Source organism: Neodiprion fabricii, chromosome 7 (genome assembly GCF_021155785.1).
Source record: "Neodiprion fabricii isolate iyNeoFabr1 chromosome 7, iyNeoFabr1.1, whole genome shotgun sequence".
Lineage (NCBI taxonomy): Eukaryota > Metazoa > Arthropoda > Insecta > Hymenoptera > Diprionidae > Neodiprion > Neodiprion fabricii.
This window is the reverse complement of record NC_060245.1, coordinates 24,771,906-24,787,012: the sequence shown is the minus strand read 5'-3', so window position 1 is coordinate 24,787,012 and position 15,107 is coordinate 24,771,906. Positions and strand designations below refer to the sequence as shown.

Genomic DNA, 15,107 nt, shown 5'->3' with positions numbered 1-15,107 from the left:
CTCAGACATGCCCAGGTCCGCGGTACGCGTATGTGCATGCCCGTGTATTGTGATACCGCGTTTGGCAAAAAGTGTCCTCGATATGCTCACAGAGCACCGAAGCCTTAAGCCTAAGCCAAATCCGCAAGTATAAAGTGAGATTCCGACGTTGCTCGGAATGAGAACGGCGAACCACCCCGTAATTATTCCTTGGCTCGATGGTTCCTCATCGCTCCTTACCGGGCCTCATTAATTTGCCAAGTAATTCCTACAAATCGGTATTACTTTCCCTCTATGCCTGTAATATTTTATGGGCGCATTTCTGATACTTATCGAAAGGCCAAATATATGGTTGTGTGTACAGGCAGAGAGCCAAGGGACGGAGAACGGTTAATTGCCCGGTCCGAGCCTTCCGCGAAAATCAATCGATGACTAATAGGCTGTCAGAGTTTCAAAGATGGCACGAATGTGAGCGAAGGGAAGTGAATAATCATTAGACTGGCGTTAGGTTGGTCAGCGACAGACGTGCCGTAGCGATCGATTGTTGTAAAAGTGTACAACAACGCGGAAGGGCATGGTTGAGAAAAAGAGACAAAGAGAGAAAGAGAGAGAAAAAGAGATGGGACTCACCATGGGACTGTCGGGCGGGTGGTGGTGATGGTTGATCGCGATGTTGGCCATGGCTACTCCTCCACCGGGATTCCCCATTTCCTGAAACTCGTCCGATATCTCCATCGCGTACGATGGCAACGGTTCTCTGTTCTTAACCCGAATTTTGACGGCTTAACCGGCGCGCGGTCAAAAGGGCCACGAAAACCCTTCGCCACGCTACTGTAGGGTTAGAAATATAAACAACTCGCGTACTGCACTGGCCCAGGTTCGTTTTTTCTTCTTCTTCCGCTTCTTCCTTTCCTTGATTATTATTAATCTTGCTGTTCTCGTTATTCTTGTCGTTATAATAATTGGTATTGTTGCTATTATTGATACGATCGTTTCTATTTTTGCTTTCCCGTTTCCCGGGTATCGAGTGCCAGCAAAGTGTGCGATCGGTCGACGTCAACGCGGATGGACGATGAGTCTAAACGCCGTGATAGGGATGCGGTCGACGGTCCACGTGGGTGCGTTGCGCTTTCCTCTAGACACGCGTATTTGCAAACCGCGATCTTTTATAATTCTTTCAATTCATTCGTTCATCATTCGTCCGTTTCGCGATTTGTACAAATCGTTTGTCACAAACTCGTCAAATCTCCCGTTCATTTCATCGCGCGCATTATCTTTGAATACGCACTTAGTCGCATGTGAATGATATAAATAGGTAAATCGATGACAGGTCGATCACGCTACGTTCGCAGAGACGAGAGAGTGAACGCGACGTCGTGGGTTTTCAACGAACGCGACAGACGCTGATAAATGCTGGTGAGAAGACCGACGACGTGCATGGATAAAAAATCGAGAGCTAGTCGGCCGTCGAGCGAGAGACCGGCGAATACTCGTCAAGGTGTACATTCGGATTGGCGTCAGCGCTGCCCCGTTACTCACAGGTGATAATCCTTTACTTTCTGCACAGCTATGCCGAGTCGTCCGCGGGAAACACACACTGCACACTGTCTTCTCTACGTTGATACATTTGTCATATTATTACACGCCTGCGTCTCTATACCGTCTCCGCGTTTACAGATATAGTTGTATCTATCTCCGGGGTGTAACCGCCGTAATTGCATAGAAGACAGAACGCCACTGCGGCCGATTTGCCGTTTTTCGAACGTTTCGTCGCTCGAACCGGATGATTCGAAAACAAAACGTAGGCACACACGGTTCGTTTGACTATCGGTGTAATCGAAAAAGATCGCAATGACGCCGTGGTTCGAACGGAGCTGTCAAATTTACTCTGTGCCGAGCAACGGGCTGCGGTGACGTCGAGCACTGCTTTTAGCCGCACGGTTCGTATCGGGAATTCTCGGTATTGTAATAATTAATCAACGTTCACCACGACACACTGCAACAGCGTTTATACGACAGCGACAGACTCTTCGCAACGTCAATCCAGGCACAGGGGTATGCGGTGGCAGCGGTGCGACAAGCGTTTATCGAAACCAACACTACAGTAGGCGCGCGCACGTTCGCGTCCTCTGGCGATCTGAGCTTTGTAAAGGCTCGTTCGGGAAGGCCCCACTTCCGTTCCTTACGATTAGTTCGTATCTTGCTCGTGGTGGGGCGCGTTCACCGGGGGCGTTTCCTTCTCGAATACTCCCACGAGGCACGCCTACCTCGGGTGCACGTGATCTACAACTTGGAGCTGCCTTTGCATTTTTCAAATCACCATACTGTAATTCCACACCTTTATGGATCACCCTAGCTGATACGTATGTACCTTCGGGCTTCGGTGTTGCAGGTATGGGGAATTCCCGCCGGCGCGACGCACGATTTTCCGATATTCCCAATGTTGATGATTAAATAACCCTAACGACGACCGTACCTCGACCCTCGTGAAATTCCATGAAACGAGAGAAATTTTTTTCCAGACGCCAGCTTCAACGTGCACGGATGAATTCTACTCGAAAGATTGCGATATCGTGCCGGGTTCTTCGGGGTCACAGAGCCGGAATAAGAGACCGGCAATTGGCCGGCACCCGGCGCCACGTGATACCAGGGGACGAATCGGAACGGTCGCCCGTAGGTGCAAGAGGTGCCTCTGCAGATACCGTAAAAGCCACGAAACCCCGCTAGTCACGCGCGATTAGCGCGATTCACGCGTCGTTTTCGCACGATTCGACGTGACTGTTAAGTATCAAAGACATTCACCGATTCACATACCACGCGGAGCTCATAATTGCCGATACTATTCATTCTTTCATCATTCGGCATTAATAACATGTATATTATAATGTATATAATGTACATACGACATACACCCGTGCCGTGGGGGGCGTGATTATGCAACGTAAAGCCGTTCTATTCAATTCACACGTCGTCGTCTTGTCGAATATTGAAATAGCCACTAATTACACCCGGGATATACGTATAGCTAGATCTTTTATTCAAACCTCAGTCGATCCTCTCGGTAACTGTATTACGATGTATCGTCGAGAGCACCGACGGACGGAAGTAGGCAGGTGCTCGTTGCTAGTTCGTTTTTAAATAAATAATTAAAATTTATATACGTTATTGTTGATTATCTCGAGAATTTGTTAATTGCCGTGTCGTCCATGATCACGGGATTATATCATTTGTATTCAGTGATCATTGGTGCGGGTTATGCGGTTGATTCGATGTCTCTGATCGCTGAGAAAATGGCGAACGACGTGAAATTATACCGTTATGTCAATCGTTGAAGGACGTCATGGAAGATCCATGCCGCTTATGGGGATCCTAGTATCGTTTATCAAAACAGAATACTTGGAACTTCGGGAAGCCCGATTGACTTTTGAAATCGGTGTAGAATTTAGAAATATGCTACAGCCGTAAAGGGTTAAACTCTCAACGGATGTAGAGGACCGCAAACACATGCAGCTTCCACCAACCGATTACTTGAAGAAAATGAATTCCTCATTGTCTGCAGAGTTAGGACACATCGTAATAAATGACCTACCGACTTGACGGTGCATGAATGACGAACAAACATATAATAGCGGATAATGCGAAGACTACGATCTAATCACGTGTGGGAAAATAATTGTAAGTAGCCTTGCTGATATTTAAATTTTCGAGTCATTCGCCGATGGTTCGATTCTGAAGCGAGAGAGAGAGAGAGAGCTGCTGAGAGAGTCTTTTTCGTGATCTCCAACCGACATATGAACCAGTTTATCACCGTAAAACTTGAATGATTTCACACGGTATCCAACAAACAGATAATAACGTAACGTTGTCGCACAGGCAAGCAGCGTATCGCGTCCGAGTCATCGTCGTCGCAAATACGGTGTAATCGTCCGTTTTATTTTCTTTTTTTTTTCGTTCTTGCCCGATTATTGTAAGTAAGTAAGTGGAAGTATTACGAGTATTTGCGGAGATGTAGGAACATGCAGTTGCGATAAATGCGGGGTACGGAAAATGGCGGACGTGTTCAAAGAAAAATGATTGCAGGATATACTCGAGAAACGAGACAGAACGGTGGAGAAGGCGAGGGATGGACGGTGCCGCGAGTATACGAGGTGTATATATACCGCCATACCGGTAAACTGCATTAAACTTTAGTGCTTCGGTTCTTCGCGAAGAAGTCGTTAACACCCGAACGGCTGTTTGATCTCGAAGCCAGCACCTCGAACTCGCTGGCATATCTCGCTCGCTGCATCGCGCCACCATCTCTACCGCTCCACTGCACGAGTGCAGGGTCTGCTCCTTCCTTCAAGGTGCAGTGGTCAACTTCGGGTTGAGAAAGGACCGTGCAACGCTCTCCTATCCGCTCTCCCTTCTTCACCCGGCCGTTTAGTGCTGCACGTATGTTACAGCACGAGGCTTGCCGACACGTATGCGTGTACCGGTGACATTGTACACCAGAAGTTTTCTTGAATCAAATTTCGAAGACGAGAACTGGTTAACAATGATTTCCACGTTGCGCCATCCGATTCATCCGATTCACATTGGACAAGCCGTTTCCCAGAACACTCCCCATGCTGAGCAATCACGCTTACGTATGGGTTGGTACACTGGCATTCAGCGGAGTCACCCCACGTGTACGAAGATGGCGACCAGCCAACTTGCCGCGAAAATTACTCCTAATTGCAGCACGTGCGAGACTCGAAGGAGTGGGCAGGTCGACCAGCGCACGGAGCTGCAAATTCAAGTGCAAATTCTGTGAATTCAGCCGGGTACCTTATGCCTTGGATACGGTACGAAATACATCGTTTAAACATTGACGTCAATATTTGCAACGAACTTAACGAATCGACAACATTGTCTTACACTGAAGAATTGTTTCTTAACCTCAGTTACGACGGGCTGGGGGATTCGTGGATATGGAGGCCGGTGAGACGAACAATTTTTTTGACTTTACGCTTCGGCTCACTGTCAACTTTTTTTTCAACTTATGAAAGTTCGTTTCAAAAATTCCAACAGCAACGGGAAGCCGGGTACTCCGAATTGCTGATTAGACCATGGACCGTTAATTCATTCTTTCTAGTGAAAGCTATATGCTGCTCTCCGGCCAGGTATATTGTGGTTATTCTATACACTGCAAGGGGTTACGAGAGAATTGATGAAAAATCAAATCCAGCGAAATAATCGAATTCCAAGATCACGCGGATATTCACTAGCGTAATTTTCTTTGTAACAACGACGTGCAGGCATAACGACGCAGTTGATGCGGGTTTGGTTCGAAATTCCTGGCATTGGTTATTTGATTTCGCACATATGCCGCGTCTGTGCCTATCGACTCACGCTCGTACTACACGTACCTATGTAAAATATTGGCATTTCATACCTTTCCAGCGACACCTCTGGTCGCGCGATCCATGAGGTATTTAGGTACCAGGTATGTTAACCACCGGCATATGTATTCCTGACGTACTAGACGTGCGGCACAGAGGTGAATGCACGTATGTGTAGCGTACACGTTACGTCCGTGTGTATAATACCCACACGTAGGTACACCTACCTACATTTAAGCGGATTTAACTAGTCGCACCGGTGGTGGAACGGTCGGTCTTCACCAAAGACACGAGGATGTTTGCATAGCCGCGCCTACAGCGGGCAGCATCAGCTACAGGTGTGCACGTACACCGTTTTTTCCTCCTTGTATACAGGCGGCGATCGTTTGTGTGGTATCGACGGAACGGGGAGAAAAGCGACGCTCGTCTTCTTGTTTCTTAGCACCTCGATTGACAATTCTCATGCTCGCTCTCCGTGAACGTCTTCAAACCCGACCGGCGAGGATACACCTAGCCTTATTCGTTCTTCTATCGATATTCGATAATCACGCTGACCCGAGTATACCGTCTGTATGAAATTGTCAATGTTTTCGGCCGCTTGCGATTAGCGGAGTGAGAGAATGGGGGAGGGGAGCAATGGCGTTCATTAATAATACCCTGCATGGAGCGAAACGCTCCCTAATAAGAGCTACAACTAATATTACGTTCACATTCGGATCTTACAACTGAATTCATGTAATGTTAAGTACCGATTGGAATTCAGAAGCCGTGTGAAAAGAAATTGGCAATTGCAAGATTCAAAAACCATAGAAAGCATGAGGATTTAATGTAAAGTATGATTGAAGATTAACGTTTACAAAATAGCTAGGCAAACAATGGGGAGTGGAAACTAATTGAAATACTGCTGTAACAGTGATTGCAAGCAACTGAACATTGTGAGTAGACCGAAAGGTGAGTAGTATCGTTACGGTTCAGTGTGCACGAAAAGTTTCATAGGTATAGAAGTTGTAATTTGAATGAAAAATGAGACAGCTGTTTATAGGTGGCAATTCGGTGGATGACAGTGGGTATGAAAGAAACCATGCATGGGTTCGCATCTTACAGTGTCTGTAACTAATGTAGGTTCATGCGCGAACATAGGCGCATGGTTCGAAGATGTATATAGCGTACCCGTTGAAATGCGGCAGTGATAAAATGTTTAAGACGATGGAAGAGAAATTCAAACAGAGAAATTCGGTTGACAACGTTTTACATAGATACGGGCAATATCGGGGCTGAGTTCAGCGTTGGGTACAAGCAAGTGTAACTTGAGTAATGCGTGTCTCAATTATCGTGGCAACGGGTTACACGCATTAACAGTACGGGGTTCGGGTATGACGAGTAATGCGATTATTTAAGCGTGTTCAATACGCAATGCACCGAGAGCGTTATCCAGCCATACCCAATTCTACACAGCTGACCCCTTTGTGGCTGTCGTTGGATCGCCTGTGAACGGGGTTGGAGTATATTTCCAGATAAATTCCAAAGAAGCATCATAATTCCATGCTGCGGTTACTACGTCGTGCCTAAATGCTGTAGCAGGCTTTTCTATAACATCAACGGCCAGCCCACGTGGGGTTCGGAGAGGGTCGTGCCGCGAAGGTTTTCGAACCAGAGAACGGGTCGTAAAATATTGGAAGCACATAAAAAATTAGTGAGAAAAAAAGCATAGAGAAATTAAGAACCGAGGCTATACGGTGTGGGTGCACGTGTATCGGGTTGTTGTTACATACCTCCAATGTTCGGTGTGTGTATCGCATAAAGGAAACGAATGCAGGACAGACGGATACACGCGCATACATGTGTGTTAAGTTAATGTATAGGTTCCAACCGGGGATCTCAAAATGTTCATTTCAGGCTTAAGAAACTACCGGCAGTCCCGTAATCTGAGATTTGAGAATCCCAAACCTATGGTAACTATCATGGAATCGTAATGCTGTAAATCAAAGCTCTAGTTTCCAAGGAACACAAATCTGCTATTTGTTCAATAAGTTCCTCATTCTCGTATTATAGTCGGATACCTGTGTATCGCAAGCCGCGTAGAAATTCACCAGTACGGGCACGCGAAAAAAATTTCCACAATAAGAGAGAATGTGTACCTACTCGGCTTGTCTGCGCATGAAACTTCGAGTCAGGCAGAGCCTTCGAAGGGGCAGCGGCGTGAGGGACGGTTTTAGTTAACCTTCTGGGAAATGTCACTCTCAGTTTCACCTATACTCGCAACATAGAGCTAAAATCTGACGAAGGCCAATCAAGACCCTCGTCGCAATTATACACGGTTTTCAAAGATAGTCATTGGACCTCGTAAATTATTTGAAGTGCATATATACCGTGACTATACTCAACATGGTAGGTAAATTTTAATGCATAAAAGTGCATACCCAGAGTAATGCGCATACCTTGACGCCCTGCGGTGAACGTTCGTATAAATTTTATGTATATAAGTGTCGTATAGAAAACAGCTAATTGATAAACTGGTCGTAAAAGACAGGTAAGTATTTTCTATTCGCGAATCGATTGGTAGGTACACTCGGTGTGTTGTAAGGTTTTTAATTGCGGTCCACAACGCTTTGCCACACATATTTATATCCACGTCGTTCTATAATGCAGCGGGCAAGCAACGATATATCCACGTAGGTACGGACTTTTGCCATGACCAAATAGTACTTTTTTTCCGACGCATGACATAAAATGGTCATTTATTTTCTATTACCGCGAATAGATGTTACCTACTTGTTGTCGAAGGAGTTACCGCGGTGTAACATATTTTATATCGGCAGACGGGTGAGCTGGGTCAAACGAGCGTCAAGTAAGTGGAAAACGGCTTGAAAGGCTCATATTGAAAAGAGAGAAAAAGACTGAGTGCGGTTTAGGAAAGAAAGTATCGGAAAGTTGATTGATCCATGATAATCTAGGAACATTTGGAGCATCACGCTTTTGCAGACACAAGTACGGAGGCTGTGAAGCATATTATAGGTGTATGCACTGGAGCACTAAGGGGGCTCTCCGGGACTCCGCAGGCAACGGTTTTCGACTAATTTGGCAACAACTTTGCTATTTAAGCGGCCGCGCGGAGACGAAGTGACAAAATCACATTGTCGAGGCGATCCATTATTGTGTAAATTGAGATGAGCAGATTGGCTGGTACGGTCGAACGGCTCAACAATGAACTCTCGGTTCAAACTACCCTCCCGATCCCGCAACCCTCGCGGCGAAACAACACTCGCGCCTGCAGTCTTCCCTTTTTGCGGTGTGTCGCTCGTTAGCGGGCCGAATCAACCGGAAATACCAGCTTGACACTTCCGTATTCGAGGTGCGGAAGATGCTGTGGCTTGCGCGGCTCGGTAAGAAACAATCGGAGGTGCTCCTTCCGTCTCATCCCTCCAGATCCGACAATGAGAGATATTCTCCAGAGCGTCGCTTCCTCGGTAGTGATTTTCATTTTAACATAGTGCCGTAACGGGTTCGGCGAGGGTCAAGGAGCTAATCGTCTACCTACTCGGCGCGTTTTCTCATCACATTCGGTACAGCTGCAATCAACAACACCCCCCATGTGTGTGAAATGACGTCGTTTATTCACCGGTATAGAGAGCAAGGGGTGCATACGCCGTAGTCTTTCGAACCAATTGCTTATGTTTTCAAACGCACCGACAATGGCTCAGTGCGGCGACGATTGTTGCAAAGTGAATCGAAGTACTTTCCGACGACCCGGATGAATAGCGGCTACCGCAAGTAATTTTCTTTACGATCACCAGCCTTGGGATTGCGAACAGAACGGTAAGCCGCGACGTTTTCTATCAGCATCCGTTTAGTTTCCATCCGCGTAGGTACGCGATACGCGATAGACCGCAACGTAATTGCAGACAATGTTTTCGAAGAACTTGCGAGCTTCGGCACAATCTTTTCCAACCATCAGTTGACCGGGCCTACAAGTCTACTCTACGAATCATTTTACTCGAACATACTACAACCGATGTGGCAGCCTGACGTGTTAACGCTGGACGATCGAATCTGACTTTGGGCGGGTACCTCGCCTTGTTTTAAATATCGTAACAGCTCTTTCGTTACCATTGTCAAATAATTTTCTCTAAAGCTGTAGGGCACATCGTGCAAAGTGGAGAACCGTTATTAAATTGGACACGGTGAAGTATATCGACGCTGATTCATTAATTACCCCGATGAATAGGGAGGTGTCGTCGATCGGCATCAAGAATCGTAATTGTACAGTGCAAGATTAATGGTTATCCAGACTCCGGACACCAGACGTATCCTGTACAAGGCTGTGTATAGCTGCCACGCAGATGTATATATGTGCAGTACCAAGCGTACAATCACATATTTTTGGTCGTATCAGATGAACGAACAAACATTATCTCACTTATTCTACCCATTTGATAAGTAGCGCCAGAAATGGTGTTGAAATTCTACCGGTATAGCGGAGCAGCTCAACTCTACAATCGTTTGACGAGTACACGATTACTTTCGATATGCGACAATCAACGCATTTCAGAACTCGATTAACCAGTAGCGTGGATTTTTACATTGCTTACATACTGTACAAACTGCAACACTTGCGTCAATTATATTTATCTTGTGAAAGATTTAGGCCGATCAGGCCTCGTTATAGTGATGTGCAATAATTGCTTGGAGAGAATAATCCGCCGATTTATTATTAAGGCGGTTACGCGCGAGTTTTCAGATTTGGTGAATGAAAAAATAATCTCTGACTACAGTCTCGAGAGCCAATCAAGGAGTTTGCAGAGAGAGAGATTCGAGAATAGGCAGTGTCTAAGGTATTCGATACAGATCGCTCGAGATAATAAGTGTACGTATCACGCCGCTGATGCGAATAACGTAAATGTCGCGTACAAGGTATAATAATGAAGATGTCTGGAAGACTTTTATTGCGACGAGCGGGCATAGGTAGACAAATGTATACATCGGTACTAGATAAACAGGGGCAGTGGTGGGTTCGGCAAAGGGGCAAAGCAATACGCGAGTTCCCCGCACGATCCCATCCATCAATTATCGAAACAGGGTGAAATTCTATTCGCTCCGTAGCGAAATTAAACGAATTCCAGCTCGGTGTGTCAGGGATGAAAAAATCAACCTGCACGCCCGCTTTCCGCAGGCGGGCGTGAGTGGCAGGTTCGCTAATACATCCCTACCACCGAACCCTCTACGCTCCTACAGCCTCCGCGATATGGAAGCTGCTGGACACCTGCGCGCATGCTCGCGAAGCTTTCACACTGCACAAGGAGAAAACAAGTCGACTACATGTATATATACGACGCCTGGAATGGTCAGAAACGAGGGCCAAGGGATTTCTCGGAAATAATTCCAACTTTGCCCGAGAAGGGATGATAGTTTTCCATCTTTCAATTCACTTGTAGTACGCTTGAGAATTGGTTCTCGCTCCCGGATGGGTATATGCTATTAATTTCTACGGCACACCGAAGGTAGGATTACGTTGATGCTCTCGTCGATATTTGTCAGTATTTTTCGTTGCGGGTATCTATATTAGTGAAAGACTGGTGACATGTCCATTTTATGAAAACAGGACGGCTCCCTCAACGAAATCTTTGATCCAATTTCTGTTTGATCGAGCCAGATGCGTCTACGGGCGCCGCCGTGTACGTCGGTTGTACAAACCTATTGACATCGGTCGGGATTTTTCTTGGCCATTACCGTCCAACGGTTGGTCGCAATCCCTGCGCTATCGACCGTAGCTGCAGGAAAAACCAGGCAGCGTAATACAGTCTTGTTTCAGAAATTCCTCCGCCATGTCCGAGCACTTGTTGCACGATGTTAACGATAAACTTGAATGCGCCATGTTTATGCCTGGCCACAGATACACGTGGTGGACCGACTTGGTTAGAATCGGGATTCAGTTGATTATTGTCGCACGCCATGCCCAATCGCCGGGGTTTTGAACTCTGCACATCTGTCGACGGTGCTATCGCTTCCGCGCATGCGCCCTGGTATAATTTTGCACGTAGGAGAGAGTATCGACCAGTTGAAAGCGTGAGATAAAGATGGAAAACGTATCGTACAGTCGAGTCTGCCGTTATTCGAGGCAACCACGATCGTTCATTTTCTGAAGCTATCCAAGTGCAGTTTCGTCACAAGGGTTTCCGAAAAATATCAACATTTTCAATTACAAGCTCATTCCAGGACTTTCCCTACGGAAGTTAGCCACACTCGAATAGACGAGCAAAGGTTAGCTGAAGCGATTTCCCTCGAAGTAACGTCGAAAACAGGGATATTCCTCACACGCGCGTCGTCAGCGTCGTTGTGTAGTTGTTGTCGTCGTAAATGATTCGCTGTGACCACACGAGTTCGCAATCTCACGAGTGGGTCAAGTGTACAGTACTGACAGTGATTATGGAAGCGGCCGACTCCCAAAAGAACTTGGCCTATTCTGTGAGTCGGTGAACTACATTCCTTTGCCACATAATTGTTCACCTGCATCGCAAGCGCCTATTCATTTCCCGCTCGTCGTTCTCGCAGTAGTATTGAGACGACGGTTGATGATATGGCTTGCATCAGCGAGCTGTCGCAATCCCAGGAATACCTGAGCTTTCGCAGTTCGATCCCTCTGAGAAAAATTGTTGTCGATTCGGACGGTACGAAGGTAAGTACCTGCTTGCACGTACGTTATACACGTACACACGTAAATGGGTGTTTATCCATGAATGGAACGGCCATACTTGCAGGATGTATTTTCGAACGTGCATTGAAATCATGACTCTTTTGAAACTATTTAATCATTAATGGCGGGCGTGTATCAAATCTTTTGCTTCAGCTTGACAAACAAGTGTTCGGACAGTTAAGATATTTTGCTTTTTTCATATTTCAGGGATGGAAGGTCTACGATTCGGGGCCAAAAACTGTGAGATGTCCATTAATCTGTCTTCCCCCGGTCAGCGGAACTGCGGATATTTTCTTCAAGCAAATCATGGGATTGGCCGCCAAAGGATATCGCGTTATCGCTGTAAGTTTACAAACAATGAACACAAAACCGATGACACGACGGACATAATATAATGTTTACAGTGTAACGAACATATTCATTCAATTCATTTCTGATGACAAATATCGCAGATAGATATTTAAAGGCAACTCGAAGATAACAGGTCGTCACCCTGTTTTGCGTTTTGTTGGCAATTTTGGAAGTTTTTTTTTTTTTCGCTGTGAATATTCATTTATCACGGATGCAGCAACATTGATATAATTCAAGGCTGAATATCTATTACAATAAATCTAATGAAAAAGCTCATCGTATTTTATTGTTACAAAAATATGACTGCCAGGCATATGATATAGGTATTCCATACAGAAATTGATAGTTTAGGAACGTTTCTCTCACCAGCGCAGAAAGGTCTTCACTGATATTCGAAACGTCACCTCAATCGCCTGAATGTAAGGACGCACACATCCATGCGTGTAAAATTATCGCGAAAACCAATCCAACGGCGATACGTACACATATGTTATTTATAATCCAACTCGCAATGTCAATCATTGCATGTTACCACAATATTTCCGACGACTTCATCAGCCTATGGGAAAGAATCGGTATAACATTATTTATTTCTCTCATAGGCGGAACCACCGGTGTATTGGAACGTGAAAGAATGGTGCGAAGGTTTCAGAAAACTCCTCGATTACATGGAACTCGACAGGGTACATTTGTACGGAGCGTCTCTCGGTAAGCAGAATCGCAATTTTAAGTTCGATGGAATAGAGTCTGACCTCTTTGTATTTTTATTCACGATAACGTCTTGGCGCCCAGCCCCAATTTCTTGTTATCTACTCGCTGTATTTTTTATCCAACCAGAGACTGCATTCCTTTCATGTTACTTCCGCCCATCTGTATACGAGCATATTATTATTGCCAGACAACTCGACGAATAAATACGAACCGGATCATAAACATATGACTACGAAATAATCATGCTGCCACAATACAGATTTTTGTTTTCATATCTAGGTGGTTTCCTCGCGCAAAAATTTGCAGAAGTCAATTCTCATTGCCCACGGGTCCAGTCCATGGTCCTGTGCAACACCTTCACGGACACATCTGTATTCAGCTATAACGATTCTGCTGCCGTGTAAGTTAGATATTGAATCGAAGTGCAGGTTCTACCTACAACGTGAAAGCAGATAATTACCAAGGTCATGTACGATTGTGCCTTTTCTGATACGTTAAGCAATGACACGTCCCCCTGCCCGCCCGCGCCTTCAGGCATTGATGAAAATCTATATCAAAATAGCGCAATCCTTGAATCCGCCAATTGTATCTAACGCGTTTGGTTTTCCTTGCATTACAGATTTTGGATACTGCCTTCTCTAGTACTGAAGAAAATGGTGATGGGAAACTTCGCTGCTCAAAAGGCCGACCCGGAGATCGTTGACGCCATTGATTTCATGGTCGAACGGGTCCGTATGCTTTTATAGGCATCATTTTTAAAGAGTTGCATAGTTAATAGAAAAATATGTGCTTTTCAATCAAGTCGAGTACTTGAGAATAATTTCATGACAAGTGTTTTAATTGAGTGGCGGATGAGCGGTACAAGTGGTTCGGTAATAGTACTCTCTGTGTTTGAATCAGTGTTATAAATCCACAAATCCCCAGTTATAAGCAAACCACTGGAAAACAAAAACAGTGTCTGTACACTGAAAATCAGTGAAATATCAGTGAAAAGTCACTGAATCATCAGTGTAGGTATGTGCATTGAATTTTTCCCGCGATATACTTGTAACTGGGAATTGGTGGATTTTCACTGATTCAAATTTAGGGTGCACCGATTACTTATCCTTGAATTGATTCTTGCAGTTGGAAAGCTTGACCCAGCCGGAGTTGGCCTCTCGCCTAACAATGAACTGCGTCAGCTGCTACGTCCAGCCACAAAAAATATCACATCTCCCGATAACAATAATCGACGTATTCGACGAGTACGCGTTGTCGAACGTAGTCAGGGAAGAGACTTACAAATGTTATCCAAACGCTAAACTTGCCCACCTTAAGAGCGGAGGGAACTTTCCATACCTTAGCCGATCGCCAGAAGTCAATCTACACCTCCAAGTAAAGAAAAATAGCATCAGCGCTAATTTGAGATTTGATTCTTTACGTCTGTTTGACGATGGTACGATATTTGTCCACAGATCCATTTAAGACAGTTCAACAATACCGGATACGATGCTGCGGAGAGATACGGGAAGGTCTAGATATTCGGAAATTGGGAAAACGATCAAAATATCACGGGAAGATGTCGAGACGACAGTGGAGAAGAATGATGCGCAGCCAAGTACCTACCGTTTTTCCGTACGACGACACTTGGAAGAAACATAACGTGATAATATGTCTTGATAAAGTTGACACATCAGATTATTGCTGTTTTTGATAATACGTTGCATAACGATGGCGAGATATGAGTTGGCCATTAATTGTAAGACTACGGCTGCCATGGTAAATCGTCACACGCAAGATTACGAATATTATACCGCCGTATGCAGGCGTATGTACGTAAAGGTGGCGTGGCGTCGATAATTGGGAAAGTCAGAGGGAAACGTTTTGTTCTCGATAGAAGCTTAAACATTATTTATCACGCAAGATACATGTCGCGAGAGCAGAACTTGAAAGTTATTTGTTACGTGCAATATGTTTGAAATTATTTGTATTCACCGTGTTATGCCAGTAAACGCATTTGGTATATCAGCTCT

At 45.3% G+C, this 15,107-nt stretch overlaps 2 protein-coding genes and 1 long non-coding RNA gene across 4 annotated transcripts in view; 1 reads left to right on the top strand and 2 right to left on the bottom strand.

Annotated features, from left to right (window-relative positions):
- LOC124185939 (protein dead ringer) overlaps positions 1–2,123 on the bottom strand; it is a 93,658-nt gene extending 91,535 nt beyond the window's left edge. The window contains exon 1 of one of the 2 annotated variants that reach the window (XM_046577180.1): positions 610–2,123. In XM_046577180.1, the coding sequence (XP_046433136.1) occupies positions 610–714 (105 nt within the window). In that variant the 5' untranslated portion in view covers positions 715–2,123. The remainder of the gene's footprint in view (positions 1–609) is intronic. The other variant, XM_046577181.1, reaches the window with a different exon arrangement.
- Positions 2,124–11,319: 9,196 nt separating this feature from the next.
- LOC124186894 (maspardin-like) lies at positions 11,320–15,102 on the top strand. The gene is made up of 7 exons (XM_046579001.1): positions 11,320–12,015; positions 12,241–12,375; positions 12,987–13,092; positions 13,375–13,495; positions 13,715–13,823; positions 14,221–14,469; positions 14,550–15,102. The coding sequence occupies exons 1-7, from the start codon at positions 11,917–11,919 to the stop codon at positions 14,610–14,612; spliced, it is 882 nt and encodes a 293-aa protein (XP_046434957.1). The 5' UTR covers positions 11,320–11,916; the 3' UTR covers positions 14,613–15,102.
- Positions 12,138–14,283, bottom strand: LOC124186896. The gene is made up of 4 exons (XR_006871740.1): positions 14,190–14,283; positions 13,137–13,530; positions 12,751–12,943; positions 12,138–12,373 (listed from the first exon to the last, which is right to left on the bottom strand). It is a non-coding gene; the product is annotated as an uncharacterized LOC124186896 (long non-coding RNA).
- Positions 15,103–15,107: the final 5 nt, after the last annotated feature.